The sequence below is a fragment of the Cnephaeus nilssonii genome (genome assembly GCF_951640355.1).
Source record: "Cnephaeus nilssonii genome assembly, chromosome: 14".
Taxonomy (NCBI): domain Eukaryota; kingdom Metazoa; phylum Chordata; class Mammalia; order Chiroptera; family Vespertilionidae; genus Cnephaeus; species Cnephaeus nilssonii.
This window is the reverse complement of record NC_137085.1, coordinates 17,808,214-17,835,812: the sequence shown is the minus strand read 5'-3', so window position 1 is coordinate 17,835,812 and position 27,599 is coordinate 17,808,214. Positions and strand designations below refer to the sequence as shown.

Below are 27,599 nucleotides of genomic sequence, written 5' to 3'. Positions count from 1 at the left end.
AGAAAAGAGTTTAAGGAATAATCAGCCAGTGGTCTTTTAAAAGTGACTCATTTTATTCTACTCATTCTATTGGATTAAAACTTTTGTCATTGCACCTACATTCAGTTTGAGATGTCTGGAAAAAAGTATAGCTAGGAGAGAAAGAAACTTTCATACACTCTCAGAATTGCGAAGGACCTGAAAGTTTATTCAGTCTAATCACGCATTCAAAAAGATGTGATACAGTTCATCTTCTTCACATGACAATTGTTTTAACCAATGCTACATTTTCTAAAGAGAAATCTTTTACAGGACTTAGTATAGGACCTCAAGATTTCTTTAGCCCTCCCTTTGTATACCATATACTATCACTGTTTGATTAAGATGAACCATGTTTATGATACTTAAGAGATGTTAAAATCTCAGGAAAGCCTTGTTTTAAAGACTAATATGGGGAGAACTCCTATCGACCAGAACTGACCTTGACAATCTAAAACGTATGTTTTCAGGTCTAGAAATATAGCAGCCATCTCTGTATTTCACTTTTTCCTGAATTGCACTGGCGTTTTGTACCCTCTCTGATTTTTATCAAATGACAGACATGTGAGCAGATTTGACATATCTTGGTAGGACACACATATACATGTCATAGCTAATTATACCCATACTTGCTGATAGTATTGTGTTCTGTTTAAGCACGTAAAAGTTCTGTGATTTAATACATATGAACATTTCATTTTATTTGTTTTATAATTTTAATTTTTGAATAAGTAAAAATCACATGGTTCAAAACTTTTAAAGTACTGGAAGGTGAAAAGTCTCATTCCCAGCCCATTACTCCAGTTCTCTATGGAGATCACCATTGTTATCATTTCTGGGTATCCTTTCAGAGGTATTTTATTAATTTATAAATAAACACATAAATATTAATTTCCCCTTGTTTTACACAAATGGTAGTATACTGCATGCTCTGTCCTGCAACTTTGATGTTTCACTTAACAATCTATCTTGGAGATTATTCCATATTAGTACATAAAGAGCCTTGTCATTCTTTTTTTAATGGCTTCATGATTTGGATATATTTTAAAAATAAAGGTAACAGAAACACTGAGTTGGTATGAGATCTTGGAAATATTTATGCTCAAACCAAAGGAATTTCTAAAAATTAACTATTTAATCTTATAAGTACTTTAAAACTCTACTTTCAGTTTCAATAATATAATTGAATTACTGACAAATCATGAAATGATAAAATTTTGTTATTCTCTTAATAAATTTAATATTTTTAAATGTTTAAATTTAGAAATTAGAAAAATAGTTACGTTTTTAAATATATTAGGCATTGAAGTCATTACATCACCCTATAACTTAGATTTGAAAGTTCACTATAAAAGATCCCATTAAAATAGTTCTGTGAAATTAACAAATACAAATATTTCTAGAAAATGGTCTAAGTAAATGTTGTACATGATGGTATTGTCATATATGCTCATGCAAGCACTGGAGAACAAAATATACTACCAAAAAGAGAATTCAAATACAGGTATTCATATTTGCTTTGAAAATATCTAACTTATTTATTTAGGAAATATACCTTAGATGGTGAAACTTCAAGCCAGGATTTATCTAACCATTCATGAGGATCTCTCTTTGAAGTCATTAAATTGTGGTCAGCAATTTGTCGGATAATCAAGGCAGTCTCTTCCACACCTGGAGCAATTATTAGCTGAAAAATATATTTTAATGTCAGACTATAGAAAATATTTGGAAGCAAATTGTATCATTCAAAAATTGTTTATAATTAGAAGGGGGGGAAAAAAAACCCCAGCAGAGTCTAATCTTTGAGCACTATTTTAGATATAATTTATTAATTTGCCTATGTGAAACCCAGGACATTTCTTTTGTGTAAGGATAAGCAACTTTCTTTCCTTCTTTAAGAATGATATTCTTATAGTTTCCAATTTTTGAAACTAAATTGTTTTTCTTCATTTCCATTGACATTTATCAATAACATCATTTAAATCTATTTGGTATTCTATTTCATCTATGTTAGAAGAAAAAGCAATTTGGCTATCACTAATAATGTTGAATATTTTGCTTTTTCTAGGTTAACCTAGTAGTTTCAACTAAAATAAGAATTTTAAAAAGATAGTGTAAGATTTGTTAAAAACAAAGTTAAAAATAAAGGATATTTGCAGATGAATTTGAAGCTTTATTAAAAAATAAAATAAAATAAAACCTGGCCAGCATGGCTCAGTGGTTGAGCATCAACCTATGAACCAGGAGGTCACTGTTTGATTCCCAGTCAGGGCATAGGCCCGGATTGCAGACTAGATCCTCAGTATGGGGCATGCAAGAGGCAGCCGATCAATGATGCTCTCTCATTATTGATCTCTCTCTCTCTCTCTCTCTCTCTCCCCCTCACCCCCTTCCTCTCTGAAATCAATTTTTTAAAAAAAGGTTTTGATTTAGAGTAGCCATCCCTAGCATTTTTGGCGTATTTAATACTAAGATAATGCTGCCAAAAATGTGTGCGCATTAAACTAAACTCTAAGAAAGAATTTCGTCATTTCCCCTGCTTCCTGTCTGTCACTTGTGTTTCCCTCCATGCCTTTCTTTCTTCTGAAATGCCAGTCTTTCTCTTCCTCTTTCATTTCTATTTTTATCTTCTTTTAGGTTCCGTTGAAGGAAAGATAGTTCATAGGGTAGCAGTCTAATGTGGACAGAGCAATAACTAGCCTAAACAATGATGTCTTAGAAATATAAACACGCTGTCCTGTAGTAAAAATTTAAAAAGCAAGGACTGTACCAATCTCAAAAAACAATTATGACAATTTTTTCTTTCACAAGAATTTCAAATATAAAACTGTTAGAACATATCTGGGGAATATAAGTATTCTAAAGAAATATTTTCTTTAAATTATATTAAATATATATAGAGTGCACAGAAGTACACTGTTTGAGCCCAATTTTATTTTATTGTTAAGTTTTGGGTGTTTTGAGAATATTTGATAACAGAAGAGTACTGAGCCCCAGATTTGGAGGAATGTGTAAATTTCAGAGCAATGACATTGAAAAAAGAGCTAAGAAAGAAGACTAATTAGAAGTTCCCGAAATATATGTCTAAGATTTCCATTTTACAGCAGATAAGAACTTAGTATATCTTTCATAAGTGAGCATTTGTGATCAAGGGATATGTTTATTTTTATTCATATCCTGCTATGTTTCAAATAAATATAAGTAGTAATTAAGAGATAAAATATGATTTTATATTTATTAAACTACAGACTTTTAGGACAGAAGTTTAGGTGGAAATAATATTTATCAATTTGAAAACTGTTCTTTATTAGACTTTTAGGCAGTTTTGGTTTACCTATTTAATGTTTCTTCTCATTGGGTATATGAGTTTGAGTATAATTTTGGTTTATGAAAAATATTTATGAACAAACATAGAGGAAAAGAATACCTTTACATCCAGTTCTTCTGATTTTAGTCCAAATGAAACTAAAGCTGCGTAAATCAGTGCTAGGTGATGAAGTGTCTTTTCTGTAAAATAATACCTAAAAAAAATTATATTACTATACCTCCATTCACTTTACATCTGATTATACTTACTAAAAATTCATTTTGTTTTCCATAGTTCATGTTATTAACCCTTTGTACGCCATAAGTGTCTATAGATGCTTTAAAAAGTAATTTTTCGTGAGAATTTTCAACTGAAAATATTCAAGAACATCTGAATTGTAATATATTTATTTTTATAATATTCATTGCAAATTGATTTTTTAAATTCAATTCAAAATATCATGGTGTGTGGGGATGGTTTCCATTTTGGACGTGTGGCAGTTAACTGGTTAAAATAACCTGGCTAACACAATACTAGTATGGCAGACTCATGGGTATTTGTCTACTTGAAATTTTTTGGGAAAAAAAAATTATTTTTCCACTTCCATTTTTACAAAATATTGTTAAATCTGGGGGATGCTAGGGTGTGGGGAGGAAGGGGATAAATTTAACTCATCCCCTTACTGGCCAGTGTCTTGGCATGGATTTTTTTTTTTATAATTCTTCATTAATGAACATTAATGAAAAAAGTATCACAAGATGCTCATTAGTTGGTATATTTAATAAGGTTTTAGAGAGAAGTGATTTAAGAATGACTTATCTTTTAATAGACAAGTCCAGAATTAAAAAGTAATAAGAAGTGAAATACTTAAAGCAGCAATTCTTAGGGAGGTAGAGGAGTAGAGGATGATTTGTACAGCATGCCCAGGGGAAGCATACCTCCAAAATTTCAATTTGTTTGCCTATGGGCATGCCCCCACCTTGATAATCCCTGACTTAAGGCAAACTAGATGAGCAAGCAGAAAAGTAGTGTAGCTACTTCTATTCACAGAAGAGGACTGCATAAAACTTAAAAAATATGAATGTGACTTTAGATGAAGAAATGTTTACTTACTCTGAGTTTGTTTTTTTGGCATATAAAATTATCCAACAATAGCTGTACTGGAATGATAATGCCATCAGTCTCATAATGATGTTGTCTGATGCCTTCTCACAATTCAATTCTTCTAGATCCTACCAGTAAAAAATAAAATAAAAAGATTCACTAGGTTAACAGTTGTTATGAAATTATTGGTACCATATTTCAAAATCTATAGTATATAAATTATAGCTTGAGGAGAAGTATGGGCATGGCTTCTATTTTATGAAAAAACAAACAAACACAAAATCACACGAAGTATTGGGGGAAAAGCTACAGTAGATATAAAACCACTAGTGAGTTTCAGCAAGAAAGGCTCATGAATCTCCCAAAGTCCTAGATATGAAGAAAGCAGCCTTCAGAGTCCCATTTTGGGTCAAGTCCTTTGTATTTAGGGATCTGGCTACTCGTAAAGGCTATAGAAACTATATTTAAAATAGATAATTGGCTTCAAATGCTTCCTTAAGGAAGATGAGAAAGCAGTAGTTAATGTGCTTCTAGGAATCTCTATGTAATGGTCTGGAATTCTCTTTTTCCTTTAACACAATCTTTGATTGAGCAAATAATTCAGGAAGTGGCTTACTCTAATAGTAACTTATGTAAGTGATTAAAACAGTTTTCCCAAACAATATTTTCCCCAAATAACTCCTTTTTTAAAGAACCTTAAAAATGCAAGACACAGTATCTCTTTAAGAATCCCTCTGCCTGGCCAGCGTGGCTCAGTGGTTGAGTGTCAACCTATGAAGAGGTCATTGTTCCATTCCCTGACAGGGCACATACTCTGGATGTGAGCTGGTCCCGATATGGGGTGTGCAGGAGGCAGCGGATCAATGATTCTCTCATCATTGATGCTTCTCTCTCTCTCTCCCTCTCCCTCTCTCTCTGAAATCAATAAAAATATATTAAACAAACAAAAACAAATCCTTAAAAAAAAACCTCTAACAGAGCTTTGTGTTTCCATCATATAATTATTATATTGTTAACATTTGCTCATGATATTTCTCATTAATTTCTATTCTATACCGTCAAACTGATTTCTTCAATTAAGCAAACATCAAGGAGATTCAGATAAGAATTTTCATATCTTAAATTATAAACTATATGGATTTTTTAAGAGACAATCTCTCGTTAAAAACCAGCTATTTATAGGCAATTCCAACTTACCTCACAGGAAATCCCATATTACCAATCAAATGGACTAAAATACTGCTCCCTTTTAAGAAACATAGTGGCTAGGATTTAGTTTTTAAAGTTTTCAACACTATAATTATTATATAAATACATTTTAAAATACGACAATATACAATATCAAAGATTCTATATTTGCTTTGTCTTAAAGTATGTTAAAAATTATAAGCATCAAAGAAGCTTGGTAATAGACATTTTTCAGTCATGATTTTGGCACTTGTGGCCCATTTGCAAAGTTTTGGAAGAAATCATTAATAGATCGTGTTAAGCTCTCTATAGTAAAGCTAATAATAAAATTACATGGTTATATATTTTTTAAATTTATTTGATTTATTTTTTATTGTATAGTTTTACCTGCAAAATTATGGCAGTGTGTTCATCAACTGTCACTACTACATAACACTCCGTACCTCCAAAGAATTTCATTGACTCACTGCAGCATCTCTCCACTAGTGTGATATTATAGCTGTAAAATACAATATTTGGGGGTGACATAATGAAATGGCTAAGAAAATTCTTTAAGAAAAACTATTGTCCTTCTGCATATAAAATTATTTGAACTACTGTGCTTTTTCTCTTATACATCAATTTATTCAATTTTATCAATTTGAGATATGAAATTATGATTTATTCAGTATGTATGACAAATTCATTGGCTGTGTTGCCGTAGGTACTTTGCTAAGTATTACTGACCACAGTACTATTACAAATATATTGGCCAATTTATTCTGCTCTTTAAATAATAATTAATGAAACCAAAACATCATGCTATGAGACTAAACATTCTGCATTTATCAGAATTTTCTTTTCTTTCTCCTTAAAACTGACTTGGGTTTTAACTACCCTTTTTTTAAACTACCTTTTATTAGCTCAGAGGTTTCTGTGAATGCCCCATAGCCTTGAGATATAAAAACAAAAGCATAAAAAGTAAATCTGCATTTTAACTAAGGTCACAGCACAGTCATCTTTCCTTGAGATAAAGCCCAAGTTCTAACATCACTATGACAACGGTGTGTCTTGATAAAGTGTTTTATATGATTTTAAAATTCTCAGTGTTGATATAACCTAGAACTAAAGTTCTAAAAATGTGAAACTTCATTTAGACCCTCATAGTCCTGTTTCCCAGGCAGTATTTAAAGTCCTCTAAATAAGAATAGTCATTCATTTTTTTTTTAGAATAGTCATTCTCAATGACCCAAAGTTATGAATATATAAGTCTGTGAATTATGTTATTTTCTAGAACCAAAAGAAATACAATTAAGATATAAATTTAAACAATAATGAAATATTTTCTTCACAAAATTGATATATGTTACTGAAAAATAATATTTAATAATTATTGTGGTGTACTAGAGACAGAGAAATGTACACTGACATAAGCTTTCTGGAAAACTATTCCTGTGTGACATAATACCAGGCTTGAATCTGAAATAGTACCATATAATTCTATATAATAAAAGTCTAATATGCAAATTGACCAAACGGCAGAATGACCGGTTGCTATGACGTGCACTGACCACCAGGAGGCAGATGCTCAATGCAGGAGCTGCCCCCTGGTAATCAGTGTGCTCCCACAGGGGTAGCACCGCTCAGCCAGAAGCCAGGCTCACAGCTGGTGAGTGCAGTAGTGGTGGCGGGAGCCTCTCCTGCCTCCACAGCAGCGCTAAGGATGTCCGACTGCTGGCTTAGGCACGCTCCCCGCTATCAGTAGGACATCCCCTGAGGGCTCCCAGACTGTGAGAGGAAGCAGGCCCCCCCCCCCCCCGCGAGTGCACAAATTTCATGCACTGGGCCTCTAGTATAGAATAATATTTAGTATATATATATATATATATATATATATATATATATATACACTTTGCTAAAGTTATGAAATCTATAACTTACTTGGACTCTAACAACTGAAGTATTTCTGGAGTATTAAGAAGTCCTTCAGATGCAAACAACACATATGGAACCTGGATTTCCAAAAGAAAACCACCAAAACTATCCAGCAAGTTGTTTCCTAAATAACAGAAAATTTATAAATATTTCTCTTTTTTCTCATCTCTCAGCTCTTCCTAATTTTTTACTAAACATGTTCAAGGTATATGTTAAAGGAGTCATATAAAAATAAAAACATATTCACTGTAAAACATCAGAAGTCAGAATAAAGAAAGTTCCCGAGGAATAAAATAAAAACCATGTTATCCTACTACCTAGAAAGAAAAGTTAACAGATTTTACTAAAACTACTATATACCTAAACAAAGTTTAGTACATACTTCCAGACTTTCTCCTATATATTTGCTTATCTATACTCACACATGTATACTCACTTAAAAAGAAAAATGGAAAAGAAAAAATAGGGTTATTATCTAACAGAATATTAAAATCTGCTTTATTCACTTAAATATATATTGGACATTTACTGTGTAAATATACTGATCAAAATTTAAAATTATGTACAATAACCTATAGGAAATGATACAGATCAAGAGGAAAAGAATAAATGCTTCAATAGATAAATGGACAAAGGACATAAACAGGCAACTTACAAAAGAATGGCTATTCAAGATCAATTCACATCTGAAAAGATATGAATAATCAGATATGCAAATTAACACAACTATAAAATATTTTCTGCCTATAATTATGTCAAATATTTAAATGATTAATAATGCTGACTTATTGTAAAGATATGGGAAAAGGATCCTCTCACACTTTCTGCATAAATATAAATTGGAATAGCATTTCTGGAAGGATATTTGGCAATATATAAATGTGTGTATACATTTGACCCAGCAATTAATTTTACTTCTTGGAATTTGAATTTCTTAGAACAAGTATATCAAGATATATAAGATATAAAACTACTTTATCTTAGAGTATAATAGTGAATTGAAGCATTGTAAATGCCTAAACAAAGAACTGATTGATTAAATTCATCTTTGAGAGAATGAAATAAGCTTCTAAATATAAACAAGAATACTTATCTTTTATCTTTTCTTGGGCCCATTCTTTAATTGGTTAATCAATTTAACATTTAATTCTAAATATCAAAGATTCTAGATAAGAATTATGGTGTATTTTAGAATTGAGTTGAAATGACTCAGAATTCAAACTTCCCACTCATATTTGAGGTAGATAGAAAGTAATTTATAGCAAATATTGACAGAGAGATGCACTAGAAGTAAAACTCCACGGGCTTTTTCAATGAAATGGTCTGAGAATTCACAACCTTAGTCATGTGAAGTGAGAAATGCAAAGAAACCAAAGTGGCTTTAGAGTCTTTACTAAGTATTTGTGCATAATTTTTGTTGCTTATTAAAAGTTTTCTGAATCAGTCAACATGCTAATTATCCAACATAATTTTTCTCTAAAATTCAATAAAATACTATTGAATAAAAGAATCAGATTGATATTACATATAATTGTAATAAAATTATGCTATTATAAGTAAAATTTAGAAGTTAAAGGGATGAAGACAAATATAATCGGTAAAGTTTGCTTTTCAGATGAGGAATATGAATATGAGATAATTAAAGGACTTGTTCAAGGTTACATGGATAGTGATACAATTAGAGCTTAAACTCAAGTCTTCTCATGCCATAGCCTATTCTCTTTCCACAGATAAGAAACAGACAGAAATTTCATTTTAATGAAACAAAAAAAAATTTAGTTTATATTCTTACTCTTTAAAACTGTGTCTGGAAGCATCACTTTAAAGGCCATGTATGGAATATTCAATTGTTCACAGTGTTTAGTCCAACAAGAGTTTTCTACGTAATTGTATTCCACCACAAATGAGAAATTACTCCAGGGGAAATCTGCTCCAATATATTGATTAGGTACCACTACACAGGAACTTGTACTGAAGACAAAAGAAAGCCAAAAAAAAAAAAAAAAAAAAAAAAAGCCAAGAAAATGTAACTATACTTGTGTAGTTATTTACTTGGAATGCTAAAAGATAACTGTTTTTGGCTTATGTTACTCTTCTCTAATCTATGCCTATTTATCTTGGAAAAGCACTGGTGTACTTTCTGTTTATTTGTTCTCCAATTGTGCTAATCTATTTTTATTTTTTATGGTCATAGCTTTTTTTGCGTGTTTATTTTTTTTTCAATTCAAATATAAAATACTGTAGAGTATCTCAGCTGGCATGGCTCAGTGGTTGAGTGCCTACCTATGAACCAGGAGATCATGGTTCGATTCCCAGTCAGGGCACATGCCTGGGTTGCAGGCTCGATCCCCAGTGTGGGATATTCAGGAGGCAGCCAATCAGTGATTCTCTCTTGTCATTGATGTTTCTATCTCTCCCTCACTCTCCCTTCCTCTTTGAAATCAATAAAAATGTACATAAACACACACACACACACACACACACACACACATGCACACACAAAACAACTGTAGACTATTTCACATCCTCAAAAGCAAGAGACCTTAATTTTATTACCTGAGTCTTATCCATAACAGACAAAGTCATCATGAGAAATCAATCTCATTTTCCTACAAATGTGAGGTTTTAATCTTTGAGAATCTATATAACAGAGTATTACCTGACAACTATGAAGTGCAGTTATTTTTTTCCCTCAATGGGCTTCATAAGCGATTTAACAACAACCAAAAGGGTGAATACTTAAATATCATAAAGTTATCTTTCCCATCTTCAAATGTCATATAACAGCATTTACTGTAATTAAAATTCTCTACCACTGCTTTCTACCCAGAGCAATGTAGATAGAAGTTAAAAGGTATTTATGGATAGCTTTTATGGGCTTCTATTTGATTTACATTTTCTCTTTTTATTATTTAGATCCAATATTAGGAATAAATAATTTCGTACAAAATAAGGCAAAATAAAAACATTTTTAGTCAAGTTGACACAAACTTTATCATTAGCAGAACCTCACTGAGAGAATTTATAAAAATGTACTCTAGGAAGAAGGAGAACCCAAACAAAGGAAAGAAATATATTTTTTAAAAAAAGCTAAACAAAAAAACTGGTAAGTCTAAATAGGCACTTTCTGTACTGACAATAACAATTATAATGATAATTTGGGGATATTAAAGCAAGATTGAACCAAATTTCTGGACAACAAAATATATAACACAAGGCAATGAACTGAATTAAAGTGTTCTATATGAAGCATTTTTCAGGTACAGGGTAGAGACATTAACTTTATTAAACCTTTTTTTTTAAAGTTAAATTCTAGGAAAAATTGTGCTTTTCCTGGAGAATTCGTATGTTTGCTCCCCATAGATGAAGATATAAATTTTTACCCATTTAAAACACCTTCAGATTCCAGAAAATCTTTTCTTTTGTTCGACTGTAAGACAGTCAATGTTAAACCTGTTGGAAAAAAGGAGGAATGAAAGAAAGATTTCCCCAGTGTTTTGTTCAGGTGTATTTTTAAAGTGTGTCACGTATTCACTACCACAAAAATGAATGAAACATCTGAGAACAAGGAAACTGTTTAAAATACAATTTGGGGGATTATTTTTCTAAATCTAGATTATCAGAAAGTTTAAACCATGGGCAATATTTGTGTGTAGAAGCATGGAAATTCTGAGTTTACTTTGTAAAGTAATAAAGTGGATAAAAAAACTTAATTTTAAAATAACAAAATTAAACTTACCAATTCTGTGCAGTTAACTTTATTTTACTAAAAATTATGGTAGAGTTTACCATTTTTCTCTGGTAAAATTTTAAGTACATAACGAAACATCAGGAGACTGCATTTCAATTTCATGTTACTTACTTTTTAACAAAATATAATAAACTCCATAAAATTCTGTATCCACACATACAGTTTATTTTTTACAGACATATTTAAGAATAGCTAATTCTAGTTAAAATAAATTCTACACTCTATTAGTGTACTCTGTCGATTTTAAAGTTCACAGTGGTATGATGTAGTAATGACAAAGTAATGCTTATTATATCACATTTACTTGATTGAATTGACATGACAATAGTTTTGGTAGCAATAAGAAGGAGGGAGTATGATTTTTCTTTTATAATTTATAAAGTCATATAATTTAAAAGTTAATCTCCTTAAATGATTTGTGTTAGCTATGATTCCAAAGCAGATTACTTGCTGAGTGCATTACTAGGATCTTGCAAACACATAGAATGATGGAAATACATTTTTACTTTCTAACACTCCATAGGAAAAAGGGCCTCACTCCTAGATATAGAGGATAGTTACCAGTTAGAGAGTAAAAACATTTTTCAGTGTGTAAAGTCAATATTTTTGTGTCAGCAGACCTTGTTGAAATAAAATACTAATAGTGATGATATAATTCCAAATACCAAAAGAAATAGGGAAATAGTGTAAAGCCTAGATAAGAAGAAATATATGTACAGTAATAATTTGTTAATATATCTTAAGTGACATCAAAGAAAAGGTGCCCCATTAAGTAGGTTTAAATATTCTTCTTTGTGGGGCAGGAATATTTTCTCAACTTCTTCACAAAATAAAAAGTTCCTTTGGTTACCCAGATCCCTTTGTTTTTAATGTTAACATTGCTCAGCATTTTTCTAATTAAAAATATTTTTCCCCAATTACTGTACCCAGATTCCAGACAACTGTGGCAGATTCAGCCCTACAACTGTTAACTATCGCTCTAACTTTTTGGTACTAGTAAGGATCTTGTGAATTTGGTGAATATGAACTCATCTCCCCAGTATTGGAAAACTGAATGAAATAATAAGACACTACAGAGAGAGGAGAGAGAGAGAGAGAGAGAGAGAGAGAGAGAGAGAGAGAAAATGAATCAGATTCTATATGAGGAGACTACAGGGGAAGCAGTGTCATCGGGGGAAAATTAGGTTTTACTTAAGACAAAGAAGTGAAGAAGAGTTTACATATAAGCAGTGGGTTCCATAACACAAGGTGGAAATGGCTGGCAGAGGAGGCCGTAGTGGGTAAAAGAATGAACTGAAGAATGACAGTGGAACAAGAGAGACTGAAGTTCAAATTCTGATTCCCACACTTGCTACCTGTGAGATTTGGCTTGCTACATTACCTTTTTGAACTTTAGTTTCTTTATTTGTAAAATTGAGTTAGTAAAACCTATTCATAGAGTTGTAAGTAGTCACTATTATTTAGCAACTAGTAGACATTCAATAAAAGGTATCAATTAATAATATACATATAAGTACATTTAATGTTCACATAAGTACATTATAGAATATTTATATTTTGCAGGTTTATAGTCCAGATTGATTTAAAAGCTGGTTAGATATCACTGAGTTATTTACTTTTATAGAATAAATTTTATGGTATGTTAATTATATCTTAATTTTAAAACTTGGTTAGATCAATACATTTTTATGTTTAAGCATGTTAGCAAATGAAGCATAATTTAAAATTGCATACCTTCCATTTTGTTAAGGATTTCAATGAGTAGATGTTTTTCACCATCTGAGTCCATTCTTATTATAATCAGCACCTGACCAAAAATAAGAATTTCTCATAAATGTATATCTGATTGCTTATTCTTTTTCATAGTTTTGCTACAGTGACAAAATAACAAACTTAATTGGTTATGAAACTAATGGCTATACAATTACAAGTAAATATTCATGTTGTAAAATATATGCTTAAATACAAAGTAAGGTCAAATATTAATGAGGAAAATATTTTGCAGTAGGATATTCTTGGCTTAGGGGTGGAGTGGGGACAACAAATCAATTTCAATTTTAAATTTCTTGCTGATTATTTTAATTTATTTTAATGACTTAAGCAAGTTACCAAGTAACCATAAAGTTGGGGATAAAAATATAGGAGGGATAGGGAGGGAAAAGAAGAAAAAGGCCAAATTTGTAGCCAGATTTAATGTAAAACATTTGAAATACTTTTCTGCTTGTAAATATTTTTAAAAGTATTTTCTCTTAAATATTTATTAATGTATGTTCATATGCTTGAGGTAGGGTGGGCAAAAATTTCCAATATAATCCTAGGCATAAACTAAGTGTTTTGTTGTTGTTCTTTTGGTAGAATCACATAAGATGAGATTTTGGCTCAATTTCTAAAAATAAATTATTATAGTTCTATTATTGGTAAATGTTCATGAACTTACAAGGACCAGACAACATTCATATACTTATAAGAACAAGACACCATTTTTGAGATTTGGAGAATCAATCCATAAAAAAAACTGTATATAATAAAAATTGTTTTTAAAAATTCAAGACATATGAATAATTATGCAAATCATCCTTTCTGTGGACCCAATTTTGTTCTGTTAACTTAGAAGAAAACTATTGAGGGACCAAATAGTATAGACTATTTTATAATTTCAAAATTAAATTTAAAAATTTATCTTACATCCAGTTCTTGTTTAAGCTAATTACTGTTATTTGCTTTATTCCAGTACTTACCTTAATTTGCTGTTCCCTTTGCATCCGATTTAATATCTGACATTTCAATTCTTGTATTTTGTAGTTGGTTTCAGGTGTTTTTTCCCTAATAAACTGTACAATCTCTAGCTGTCTCCAAATGTCATCCAAATAGGAGCCTAAAATGCTTTTGTACACATCTTTTGCATTTGACAAGTATCCTGTTAAAACAAAATTGGGGGCGGGGGGGCACTTTTTGTTCTTTGAGAAACTCCATGGACAAAAAAGAATTAAAATTTCCTTTCATCCTCTTGGTTTGAAACTCTGCATCATTACCCTTGAATCTTCCAGTTTGCTAGCTTGGGAGAGGTAGCAAACTGAAAGCTGTGAGAAAAGACAGAATTCTGGAAAGGAGCAGAGCAGGCAGCTAGACCCACACAGACCTTTCTTCTTCTGCCACTATAGAGGGAAGTAAAGGAGAACAACCTAACTTGTTCTTTGATTTCAAGAAGTTTAGAGGAGTGAAAAAGCCCTCCACTAAAAATGACTAAGGCAGTTAGGTTACTCATTATAGCTTGGTATGTAGAGCTTACGAAGTTAGTTTTCCAACAAGGATTTTACTTTCATAATACTCTTTAAAATTTTTTTTCTTTATTTCAGAGAAAAAGGGAGAGGGAAAGAGAGATAGAGACATCAATGATGAGAGAGAATCATTGATTGGCTGCCTCCTGCACTCCCCGCACCAGGGATCGAGCCCACAACTTGCACATATGCCCTGACCAGGAATGGAACCATGACCTCCTGGTTCATAGGTCACCGCTCAACCATTGAGCCACACCGGATGGGCTATAATATTCTTCAAGGTAGCCAAATAGTAATGCCAAAGTTTAATTTAGTAAATGCATTTCTTTGAGAAGCAAAAACAATTCAAGTATGTATATAGCTCTCAATGGTCTCACCTAATCCTAGGGTAAATTGTAGAGTACCTAAAGGTGAATATGCTTCAAGCAATCCTCCATAATCTCTAATCCAAGATTTTGATTAGTATTGAGCATAGGTGAGTCACAACTCTCTCTATAGCACAGGGAGCTCAGATATGCTAGAATCTGATTATGCTTTAACATCAGCCTGAGTGTTAATGGGACTGATAATCTTTTATGGAAGCCAGAAAGACTAATGAAGACAGGAACTAAATAGAAGGGCATGTGACACTATACCATTATACTAATTCTAGGTTCTGTAAATTAGGGCTATAGCTCCCAATCCTTACTTGTCTGAGGATGGAGATAAGACGGCCTGATCCAGCATCAACACCCAAGTGGTTTAATTGGAAAAGAAAGGAAAAGCACCATGCTGGGTTCTCTAAGAGTAACTATAATTTAGTTCTAATGCTTGGCTAGATAATATAATACTTAGCCAAGTACTATAACTCTCAGTGGTTGCAGAGGGAGTATAACTATAGCTTACTAGTGCTTAATACTTATCTCTAAAACCTTGGATTAGAGAAATATTTGTCTGGGTCACAGATAAGAGAAAACATCTCGGTCAGAAATCAGAGAAAATTTATTTTCACTTTATATTTAAAACCAGAGGCCCAGTGCACGAATTTGTGCACCAGTGGGGTCCCTCGGCCTGGCCTGTGGGATTGGGCTGAAACTGGCTCTCTGATATCACCTGAGGGGTCCTGGATTGTGAGAGGGCACAGGCCAGGCCAAGGGACCCCACAGGTGCACGATCGGGGTTGGGGAGGGACACGGGAAGTTGGCCAGCCCGGGAGGGACCGCAGGAGGGCTCCAGGGCATGTCCAACCCATCTAGCTCAGTCCCGATCGGCCAGACCCCAGCAGCAAGCTAACCTACCAGTTGGAGCATCTGCCCCCTGGTGGTCAATGCACATCATAGCGAGCAGTTGAGTGGCCTGAGCATATCATTAGCATATTATGCTTTGATTGGTTGAATGGACAACCGGACATTTAGCATATTAGGCTTTTATTATATAGGATAGGTTAAAAAAATTCTAAATTATAAAACATAATCCTATAAACATAACATTACTGAATAATGCTCAATAATTCTGCAATAAGGGGCTTAAAGCAGTAATGTAGTAAGACAGATTCTGATAATTTAGAAAAGATTTTCAGGATCATAAAATTTTCAACACATTCAAATTAGTTTTATTTTTATCACTCAAGTAGTTTATACCCTCATTTACACACACAATTAAAAAATTGCAAAAGGTATTACTACTAATAACTTAGTCATATTTCATCTAGCAAAGATTTAAAGCCACAGACATAATGGCCTAAAATGTATATGGGAAATGTCATCTTATACTAAAAATTAGTGATGATAATGATTATACAATCAAATCTACTAAGGCCATTAGGATTCTGTAATTCAGGCCTAGATGAGGGAATCCTAAACTTATTTTTTTTAGGCAATGATAGGTGTTACATAGAAGTAAAAGAAGCTCATACTTTCTTATAAGGTGCATCTTTTTCAGAAAATTGGAAGTTATTTCAGATGAAATATTTCAATAGGAAGAAAAGTAAAAGTAAAAAATTTCCCTACTGACCCAGTGCTGTGTCCAAGCTACATGTTAAAAGGACATCTCGAATTGTGACCAGAAGGTGTAAGAGACCAGCATGCCTAAACATCGTTTCTCTTTCAGCATTTGTACCTAAGTAAGCAAAAACATATTTAAATGTATTTTAAAACTTAGGATATATATTAGAATTTTAGAATATGTATCAGAATGTTTAACAATGAAAGCAAATATTTATTACTGAGTGCTTACTCTGTGCCAGGCTGTGTATAAGGTGGTTATTTCATTAAATCTAGAACAATAACCCTATCAGGCAAGTTTATTATGAATCTTATTTTATGGATAAGGAAACAGTCTTAAGGAGGTTAAGTAACTATCCAAAGTCAATTTGTGAATAAATGGTAGGGCTGGCATTCAAACCCAGGCAGCTAACCTTAGAGCTCATACTCATTTTGCTTCCAAAGCACCTTCAATTATTTCTACTCTTGGTGGGAAAACAGGTAAATGATTCCCAGTTATGAAACAAGAAGAAAATTAAACCCATAACTTGCTAACTGGTTAAAATAAAGGTAGAGGATGAGAACATAAAGCAATACCTTCAAATGGAGGTAGACACCTGGAAATATCTGTCTAAAGATATGACTTGAACAAGAGATGTATTCACAGGGACAGGCCAATTGTCTAATTAACATGACCACATAGCTCCACAGCTTTTTGAGGGTGATAACTTGGATTTCACTGCGTACAGAAGTGAGACATTCTAGACCCACTGACCTAACTTAACCAGAGAAGCTCTACTTTTCTCTGTTTTATATAGAGGAATCCCATGAAATACTTATTTGAAAAGAGTTCTGCTAAAATGTTTGAAAAATGCTGATCTAATAAAAAAAGATGAGGCAAATGGAAAAAAAATTTATTTTTCCATTACAGTCTGCATCCCCCACCCAAAAAAAAAAAAAAAAAAGATGAGGCAAATATGTAGTAGTTATTGGGGATCAAGAGGCAATAGGATCAATAACCAATTACGGGTAGTACCGTATATCCTGCCCTGGGAAGGACTTGTGGAAACAAGTCTCTCATGACCTGGAAGTGATGAGAACAGAACAGAGAAACCAGATTTGATATCATTTTTCTCCTCCCCTTAGGAGAACATTTCTTACAGTGTAAGTCTGCAGCTCATGAATTATTTCAGCTTTTGTATGGCTGAAAACATCTTTATTTCACCTTTGTTTTTGTAATATATTTTTGCCCAGTATAGAAAACTAGGTTGATGGTTTTTTCTTCTTCAGCATATATATGAAGAAGAAAAAACCATCAACCTAGTTTTCTATACTGGGCAAAAATATATTACACACACACACACACACACACACACACACACATACATATATATACATACATATATATATATATTTTTTTTAAATCCTCACCCGAGAATATTTTTTCCATTGAGTCTCAGAGAGAGTAGAGGGAAGGAGGGAAGAGGAAAGAGAGAGAGAGAGAGAGAGAGAGAGAGACAAGATGTGAGAGTGACACATCAATTGGTTGCTTTCCACACATGCCTCGATGAGGCCAAGGTTCAAACCTGCAACTGAGGTACATGTCCTTGACTGAGAATCAAACCTGAGACCCTTCAGTCCGGGGGCTGGCGCTCTAACCATTTAGTCACACCAGCCAGGACTTCTTCATTATTTTAAAGATGTTACTCCACTATCTTTTTACTTGCATTATTTCTGACAAGAAAGCTGATGTCACCCTTATCCTTGTTTTTCTTATGCAACATATCTTTTCTTCCTCTGGCTGCTCCTACAATTTTCTATTTATTACTGGTTTTGAATAATTATTGGTTTTTCTATCTCTTACAATGCCTGATAACCTCTGACTGGATGCCAGACATTGTGAATGGACTTTAATCTGTTTTTGTTTTTTACTTTCTCCCTTTTTTGGGGAGGAAACTAGGTGGTTCATATGCTAACATTAATAGGGGTCAATTTAGTTTCTGTAATAGGAACCTGTCAAGTAATACAAAATTGGTTTACAGTTGTGAGTATGCAAAACACAGAATTTATTTTTGTATTATTATTTATTGTATTATTTTCCATACAAACAACTGTAAACCTACTTTTTGCCCCACCCTGTATATGTCAATGGAGCTTCACTAAGGAGCAATGCCAGATTATATTTCTTACCCTTTCTCCCTTACTTAGCTGATTCTCCAGTTTTGTGTATGGGTGCTATATGCTGAATTGCAGTTATGCCTTCATCTAAGACTAATTTTTGCTTGGTCTATATTTTCACTAACTTGATATATAATCCATAAATTAATATCCTTTTAAATAATGTGACTTTTATTTGCACTCACCTTGATGAATGGCATCACTTACTACTTTTTCTTGTTCCTTTAAGAGGAATCTTGTTTGGTCAAAAAGAACGGTGGCAAATTTCCAATTGGCAACAGGGAGAGTACAGAGGCACCGGAGTTTTTTTAAGATAGGAGTAGCTGCAGCTTCTAGGAGACAGTACGCGTGGCACTGGCTATCTGTAAACATGAAAGCATTAAAGGAAGTGTTTTTATAAAGATTGTATGCTCTTTTTGGCAAACCAATTGAACATGTTACTTCATGGAAACCTGGACTCTATCTAAATTTTACTGAGTTAAAAATCATGATATTGCACATAAGATTGTATAGAGGTTATTTTAAGATATTTATGCTGAAGAAGCTAGTAAAAACAAAACACCTTCCCCCATAGAATTAATATAATTTTATGGCTATCTTGTTTATTAGAAAGGATTTATTCAGTAACTAAATCAACATTGCAACTATGAAGAGCCATATATAGAGAATTGCAATTTTTTTCTTTTCCCTCAATTATTAGCTTGCAACCTTAAGCCAAAAAAATTTATAACAATGACATATTGTTTCTAGTTTTCACTAGAATATTAATTTTTAAAGATTTGCATAATCACCTAAAGGTCATAAATAAAACTGAACCAAAGGAATGAAAGGATATTCAAGAACTAGTAATATACTTTCTTATTGACTTTAATAGTGAGCATAATGTTCTTAAGCAGGCTGTCCTCTTTCTTTGGATTCTAACATTTAAATCATTTTGTACTTTTCCTTTTTAAAAATATTTATCTTTATTTTTGAAAGCATTACATATGTCCTCCTCTCCCCTTTCCATTGATGCCCTCTACTCCCATTGGGGCTCCCACCCCCAAGCAGGCTGTTCTGTAGTAGTCAAAGTATATTCTTCTTTACAGCAGAACAAAAAATGTAATCAGTATAGAGTTCAATAATAACTTATTTACATCACCCTGATAAGGGGTAAGGGAATAGATAGAGCAACCATTAGCAGATCGTTTTTGAGACTAGAACAAGAGTTGGAGCCGTTTGCTCTTTTCTGAAGAGTGAAGGGAAGCAGCAGTTTAAAAGAAGAAATGACACTTAGTGGACTGGGGTAGGACAAAGGGGAAGACAGAGGCAGTGAATAGGGCCTTCCAAGTTTGGAAATAACTTGAAAGTAGAAGTGGAAATAAATAAATATCTGAAACAAGTAAACAAAGTTACATGGAAAATGAGGATATGCTAGATACCCCAGAAAGGGCTTTTACATTCACTTAATTTGAATGTATCTTAAAAGCAAAGCTTGCCCTAGCTGGTTTGGCTCAGTGGATAGAGCGTCGGCCTGTGGACTGAGGGGACCCAGGTTCGATTCCGGTCAAGGGCATGTACCTTGGTTGTGGGCACATCCCCAGTGGGGGGTGTGCAGGAGGCAGCTGATCGATGTTTCTCTCTCATTGATGTTTCTAGCTCTCTATCCCTCTCCCTTCCTCTCTGTAAAAAATCAATAAAATATATATTTTTAAAAAGCATAGCTTACCTGATGCTTGAATCTCAATTACATTATCTGCTCCCCTCTCCTGATTTATCTTCTCTACAGTTTTATTAGTACAAACAATAGGACTTTCTTCATGATGAGTCAAAGAATGTTCTTCTTTATCTTGAAATTCTGATAAAAATATTAATTTGCATTGTTCAGAAGAAACTTAATGTTGCTTTACTTAAACATTTTCTTCTAAATTGACTACCATTGTTAAAGTTCTTTGAAACACATTTTATTAAATTGAACTATTTAGCCCTGCCAGAGTGGCTCAGTATTTGAGCATCAACCCATGAACCAGCAAGTCAAGGTTCTATTCATCATCAGTGCACATGCCTGGGTTGTGGGCTCCATCCCCAGTAGGGGGTGTGCAAGAGGCAGCTGATCAATGACTCTCTTTCATCAATGATGTTTCTATCTCTCTCTCCCTCTCCCTTCCTCTCTGAAATCAATAAAAGTACATTTAAAAAATAATATATGGAATAGTAAGACCTAAGTATACTCTAACTCTTACTCATAAATATTTTCATAGTTATTTCATCTGGGTAACCTATATCAAACATATTCTAGAAGTAAAATGATATGACACATTACACTACCTTTGATATGGTTATAAGCAGAATGTAAAACAGTTAACTCAAACAGAAAGTCTCTGGTAAAGTTAAAAAGACTAAGCTATTAACCGGGCAAAGTGTTCTTAGTATACATTAAAATATAATTTAAATTTCTTTTTCATCTAAAAGAAAAAAAGAATGGCAGAATGGTAAAAAAAGAAAAAGTTAGAAATATTATGAATCTGTATGGCTAAGTTGTAGAAAGCAAGTTTTACAAATAGTGACTTTGCTTAGAATTTCAAATGTAACTTAAAACATTTTAAATACATAACTACTAGTACATCTGTTTCTATATCCATATCTTTCTCCATGCATAATAGATATCATGAATCAATAACATTTTCTTTGAGTGTGAAAAATAATATATTCTACCTGGAAGAATAGGTAAAGCTTTGTTTCTTTATCTTTAAAAAATATATATTTATTTATTGATTTCAAAGAGGAAGAAAGAGGGAGAGATAGAATTATTAATGATGAGAGAGAATCATTGATTGGCCGCCTCCTACACATCCCACACTGGGGATCGAGCCAGCAAACCCGGGCACTTGCCTTAACCAGGAATCGAACCGTGACCTCCTGGTTCATAGGTTGATACTCAACCACTGAGCCACACCAGCTGGGTGTTTCTTTATCTTCTATACTAAATTATATATTTAGCCCTTGAAGTTATCATATCTATGCCAAAATATTACTAAATTACCCACCATTTTTTTCATCACTATCTGTGACTTCAGTCTTTGAGGTGCAAGTTTCATGTTTATTTCTCATCATAATAAAGTCACTCAAAAGGTCCAAATGATTCTCCCGCCTTTTACTGCATTTAAAAGATGCATTTTCAATTTTTGAAGAGGAAGCTGATTCAGTGGCTAGTTCTGTGCAGTCAAGTTCCAAGCAATCTTTATTTTCATTATTTTGGATTATTCTATTAACTAGTTCTTGATCATCCTTTGGTTTTTCCTCTTTTGTTGGACTTTTAACAGAGCTATATTCATCAGAAAAACACAGATCTGGTACTTCTGCTGGAGATGGACTTTTTTGTTGAAGTAATAAATTACCACTTGTAGATTCCTCATTCATAAGTACAATAGGTGAGGAACAACTTTTATGGTCTAGCCAGGCTGAAAACAGAAAATAAAAATATCCAAATGATTTCCATGACAAAATGAGTGTTCTACTAGGATAACTTTTAGTTATGGGTTCTTATTAATATAAGTTAACCCAGTACTTTGTTTACTGCTTTGAAAATCAATTTTTGATCTGAATAAACTAAAATTTTTAAAGGATAAAAATCCAGCACCTCTTTTTTTTCCTACTAAAACTAGGTTACTGAGCAAAAGGAATTCCAGAAAAGCCCTATTGCCAGTAGACTTACAATAAATTAGAGCTTGGGAGGTAACAGTTACACTAAGGGTCAAAAACTTACATGCCAAGACCAAATGAAAGTACTTGCACTACATATACCTGAAAAAGAACGGTATCCAAAATATATAAAGAACTCCTGTAACTTAATTTTAAAATAAAACCAATTAACAATTTGACAAAATATTTGAATCCTATATAATAAAAGGCTAATATGCAAATCGACCGAACAGCAGATCAACTGGTTGCTCAACGTAGGAGCTGCCCCCTGGTGGTCAGTGCGCTCCCACATGGGGGAGCGCTGCTCAGCCAGAAGCTAGGCTCATGGCTGGCGAGCGCAGTGGTGGTGGCCAGAGCCTCTCCCACCTTCATGGCAGCACTAAGGATGTCTGACAGCTTAGGCCCACTCCCTGAGGGTTCCTGGACTGCGAGAGGGCGCAGGCTGGGATGAGGGCCCCCCCGAGTGCAGGAATCTCGTGCACCGGGCCTCTAGTACTTCATATAACACTAGAGGCCAGGTACATGAAAATTCATGCACTGGAGGGGGGGGTCCCTCAGCCTGGCCTGCCCCCTCTCAGAGTCCGGGAGCCCTCAGGGACATGAGGTGACCCGGTGAACAGGGGAAGGCGATGTCCCCATCACACCTCTGCTGCTGCCACTTCTGGAAGCGCAAGCCTTGGCCAGCCCTGGTTACCTGAGCCTCGGGTGGTCCTGGGAAGCTGGGCAGCCGCCATCCAAGGCTTGCCTGCGCCTCGGGCCAGCCCTGGGTGGCTGGGGGTCTGAGGGGACTGGGGGATTCTGGATGCCGGTGCAAGGAGCCTCCGGGGGACGGGTCTGGCTATGCCACGCACCTGCCACCCCGGCGGGGTTGAGGGGAGTGGGCGCCGCCAACTTTGAGGGCGTGAGAGTCAAATAGCTTATGCCCTCCTTATTGGCTGTGGGTGCCGCCAGCTTTGTGAGGGTGTGACAGTCAATTAGCATATTCCTTCTTTATTAGATAGGATATGTACATGCTGCAAAATGAATGAATCTTGAAAACACCCTAATGAAAGAAGCTAGTCATAAAAGACCAAGACTAATATTATATGATTCTAGTTATATGAAACGTCCAAAATAAGCAAATCTGTAACTACAGAAACTAGATTAGTGGTTCCATATCTGGGCAAAATGGGGAGTGACTGCTAATGAGTACAATATTCCTTTTGGGGTTGTTATAAATGTTCTAAAATTGACTGTGGTGAGGATTATACAACTCTATGAATATACTAAAAAACACTGAATGGTATACTTTAAATGGGTGAATTATATGGTATGTGAATTTTATTTCAATAAAGCTGTTTTATATATATATATATGTATATATATATATATATATATATATATATTTGTTTTTTTTAAAGATATACAAATGGCCAATGAGCATGTAAAAAGATGCTTTTCATCATTAGTCATCAGGAAAATACAAATTAAAACCACAATGAGATACCACAAAACATCCATTAAAATGGCTAAAATTTAAGTCTGTTGATACTAAGTGTTGGCAAGGATATAGAGTAACTGGAACTCTCACACATTGTCGTTGTGAATGTACAATGGTGCAATCAAGTTGGAAAACAATTTAATTGTTTCTTATAAAGTTAAACATACACCTATTACAAGACCCAGCAATTCTACTCCTAAATAATCACTCTAGAAATGATAACATATGTCCACAAAAAGATTTATACAAGACTATTCATAGAGGTTTTATTAATAATAGTGAAAAACAGGGGGGGGGGGTGTCAGGAGAGTTGATAAACAAACCATGATACAGCCATATAATGAAAAATTCCTCAGTAATAAAAAGAAAAGAGCTAGTTAAACACAGAACATCATGAGTGAATCTCAAAATGTTATGCTGAGTGGAAGAAGACAGGTACAAAAGAATTCATATTGTATGATTCTATACATAAAATTCTATAACAAGAAAAACTAATAAATAGTGATAGAAAGTAAACCAGTGGTTACTTGGCTGGGGTCACGGGTGAAAGCTGGTAGGGGAGAGGAGTGAGATGGAGGGAGAATCACTGCAGAATGCAAAGGGACACAAGGGAACTTTTTGGTGTTAGAAATATTCTATATCTTATTTATGATGGTAGTTTCACATTTGTCAAAATGCATAAAACTGTACAGTTACAAATGGGTACATTTTATTATATATAAATTATACCTCAAAATTTATTTGAACAAAAATGCTAAGTAATATAAATTAGGGAAGTATATGGTTAGGGCTTAAATCACAATCTTTGGGAAGATAAATGTTATATTTTTCCTTCCAAAACATGGTCTAAATTTTTTTTATTTTTGTTTTGTTTTTATTAGAGGTATTGGTATATGAAACATTTTAATTTCCTCTTAACTATACTAAATATAACACAAAACTGCAAAAGTGCAAGAGTAATGATGAATGTAATGAGTAATGCCAACTAAGGGCTGGCCTCAATTTGTGAGTACTGAGAACTATGGTGCATTGGAGGGTGTGTGGTCTAAAATGGTGAGTTGCTATTGGCCCCAGCCAAATGTTGCCATATAAAAATGAGTCTGGTTTTTGGAATCATAAAGATAATTTCAAAATGCAGATCATTTATGGCAACACTCCAAATTTTTAATGTTGATAACTAATTAAAATACCATATGGATCAATAATATGTGGACTGAACAGAATCTGAATGGTACCAATTTGAAACTTCTGAGCTATTTTCTAGAGATATTTTGGTATGTTTAACAGGTAAATAGAAACTTTATTATTTCATTTTTCTGATTATTTTCTTCTATTGCTTTCTCTAGATCATGGGCTCCTGATACAGTTATTTACTTTTTGAACATCAGATTAAACTATCACCATAATGTTATTGAATATCAAGGCAAATTATTTATTTTAACTTCAAAATAGTTATATATCATAATAAAGACTTTATATAATTTTATAGATTTAATACATCATTTTGTATATTTGAAGACACCATAAAATCTTCCTTTCCCTTTTCTTTGTCTAGCACTCTGACCTAATCTCTTTAAAAATTCTTCTACCAGGGATAACCATCTAGGCTTTGGGTAGACTGGTATGCATTTGCTTCATAAAGTCTGTTTATTCTTCTTCCTACTATATCCAAAGCCCTGCCCTGTCTTCTGTTTTTGAAAGATCCCTTGCTGATAACAATTCTTACCTCAATTCTTATCTCCTTAAAGCAGTCTCCCAACATCCACAATAATTTCTAAAATTCACTTTTAAATATATTTATTTACTGTATAATAAACTAAAAGTAAACTTTCCCAACTCCTTAATAATCTGAATTTAGTAACTATTGTTTATGAAATAATACATATATACTTCAAAAAGATATAATTCAGGTTAAGAATGTTCCATCTATACTAATAAAAGGATAATAAGCTAATTAGACCAGGAGGGTGAGCAGGCCGGCAAGGGGAGGCAATTGGGGGTGAGCAGGCCGGTGGGGAGGGGCAGTTGGGGCGAGCAGGCCGGCAGGGGGGCAGTTGGGGGCAATCAGGCTGGCGGGGCAGGGACAGTTGGGGGCCAGCAGGCTGGCAGGGGGAGCAGTTGGAGGCAAGCAGGCTGGAGGGGGGGCGGCAGTTGAGGGCAAACAGGCTGGCGGGGGGGGGGGAGTTGGGGACGAGCAGGCTGGCAGGTGGGGGCAGTGGGGGCAAGCAGGCCAGCAGGCTGAGTCGTAAGAGGTGATCAGGCAGGCAGGCAGGTGAGCGGTTAGGAGCCACGGGTCCTGGATTGCAAGAGGGTGCAGGCCCGGCTGAGGGACACCCTCCCCCCCCCCCCCCCCCCCGTGCACGAATTTCATGCACTGGGCTACTTGTTTACTATAATGGCATATATAGCAACCAAAATAACTCAAAAGATTGAAACTCAAAAGACATTTTTATCTTCTTAAATTATATAAGTAAAAAAAATGCTAAATGAGTAAATTTTTTGTAACAAAGGAAGATATTCTATTGTTGAAGAAAGATCACTAAATATTATTGAGCAAAGTTCAGCTGTCAAAAAAATAACCTTGCTGGTTTGTGTCTAGGCTATGTAAACAGAAACTGAGATGGCAATTAATCATTTGTAAAAGAAAACAAAGTCACTAATTAAAAATGGCTAGGAATTTCAAAACTGTAGAATTTTAGGACAGAAAAGGACTTTAGGATTTAGCTAGTCAAATTTTCATATTTTTCCAAGGAAGAAAATGGGGCTTGGTGAAGCTCCAAGTTATAAATTCTGGCAGAGCCAGTGCTAATATTGAATGCTAAAATTTAGTTATGTTTCCCCAATCACCTAGGGTAAAGACAGTATCTAATATCGTCTCAACCTGAAAATGTCCATACAAGTGATATTTACTATTATGTACTTACATTCTAGTTCAGGTACTTTTGTAGGCAAAAATATCTCCATTTTAGTGTCATCAGAAGATAGATCCTGATGACTGAAATATGTAGTCAGATGTTCCAAAGTTTCTGTCACTCTCAGATTTAGTCCTTCTTGTTTCCACCACTCTGGGCTCACAGGTGTAACCACAAGGCTTTCTTCCTCAATTGAAAATATCTTTTTCAAATCTGTAACTGAGTATTGACTGTTGGGCTCTTCCATTCTTGGCACTTAAAAAACAACAACAATGCAAAAAACAAACAAAAAACACAAAATAACAAATAGTCTGAAACAATTCACAGGGCAAAAGAGATGAAAAATACAATAAACAGAACCACTGAAAATTTCTTGTGAAATAGATTTTCACACATTAGGGAAAAAACGTGAAACTTAAAGTGATATCTGGTATTTCATCTTCAAGATAACTAATATTTGTAAAAATTCAAAATATTACAGCAATGGTAACCATATGAAAGATTTACTTTAATCTGTGGAAATATCATTAAGTTAAAATTATTCTAATATTTAGTAGGAGATGGGACTACTATTTGACTATTTTAGTATTTACTAAATTAGTACATTTGACAACATTTTTGAAGAATATAAGATTTATTAAACAGAAATTCTGATTCATTATAATGAGATTAAACAAGAAGATAAACTTGATTAGATTTTATGATGACTATCAGCTTAGACAGCAAGGCACAGAGCTTTCTGCTTCAATACCTTTAGCCTAAATAAGGACAAATCATAATGTATGGAGGAACTGAAGTAGCATGACTACTTAGCATTATTATCTGCA

At 33.8% G+C, this 27,599-nt stretch overlaps 1 protein-coding gene across 1 annotated transcript in view; it reads right to left on the bottom strand.

Annotated features, from left to right (window-relative positions):
* SHOC1 (shortage in chiasmata 1) overlaps positions 1–27,599 on the bottom strand; it is a 64,038-nt gene that overhangs the window by 6,403 nt on the left and 30,036 nt on the right. The window contains exons 12-25 of the mRNA XM_079790734.1: positions 26,785–27,027; positions 21,726–22,139; positions 20,408–20,536; positions 18,885–19,061; positions 16,553–16,657; positions 14,021–14,199; positions 13,017–13,089; positions 10,915–10,984; positions 9,324–9,502; positions 7,538–7,655; positions 6,005–6,116; positions 4,439–4,557; positions 3,446–3,539; positions 1,574–1,705 (exon numbers count right to left, since the gene is read on the bottom strand). Coding sequence (XP_079646860.1) covers positions 1,574–1,705; positions 3,446–3,539; positions 4,439–4,557; positions 6,005–6,116; positions 7,538–7,655; positions 9,324–9,502; positions 10,915–10,984; positions 13,017–13,089; positions 14,021–14,199; positions 16,553–16,657; positions 18,885–19,061; positions 20,408–20,536; positions 21,726–22,139; positions 26,785–27,027 — 2,144 coding nt within the window. The remainder of the gene's footprint in view (positions 1–1,573; positions 1,706–3,445; positions 3,540–4,438; positions 4,558–6,004; positions 6,117–7,537; positions 7,656–9,323; positions 9,503–10,914; positions 10,985–13,016; positions 13,090–14,020; positions 14,200–16,552; positions 16,658–18,884; positions 19,062–20,407; positions 20,537–21,725; positions 22,140–26,784; positions 27,028–27,599) is intronic.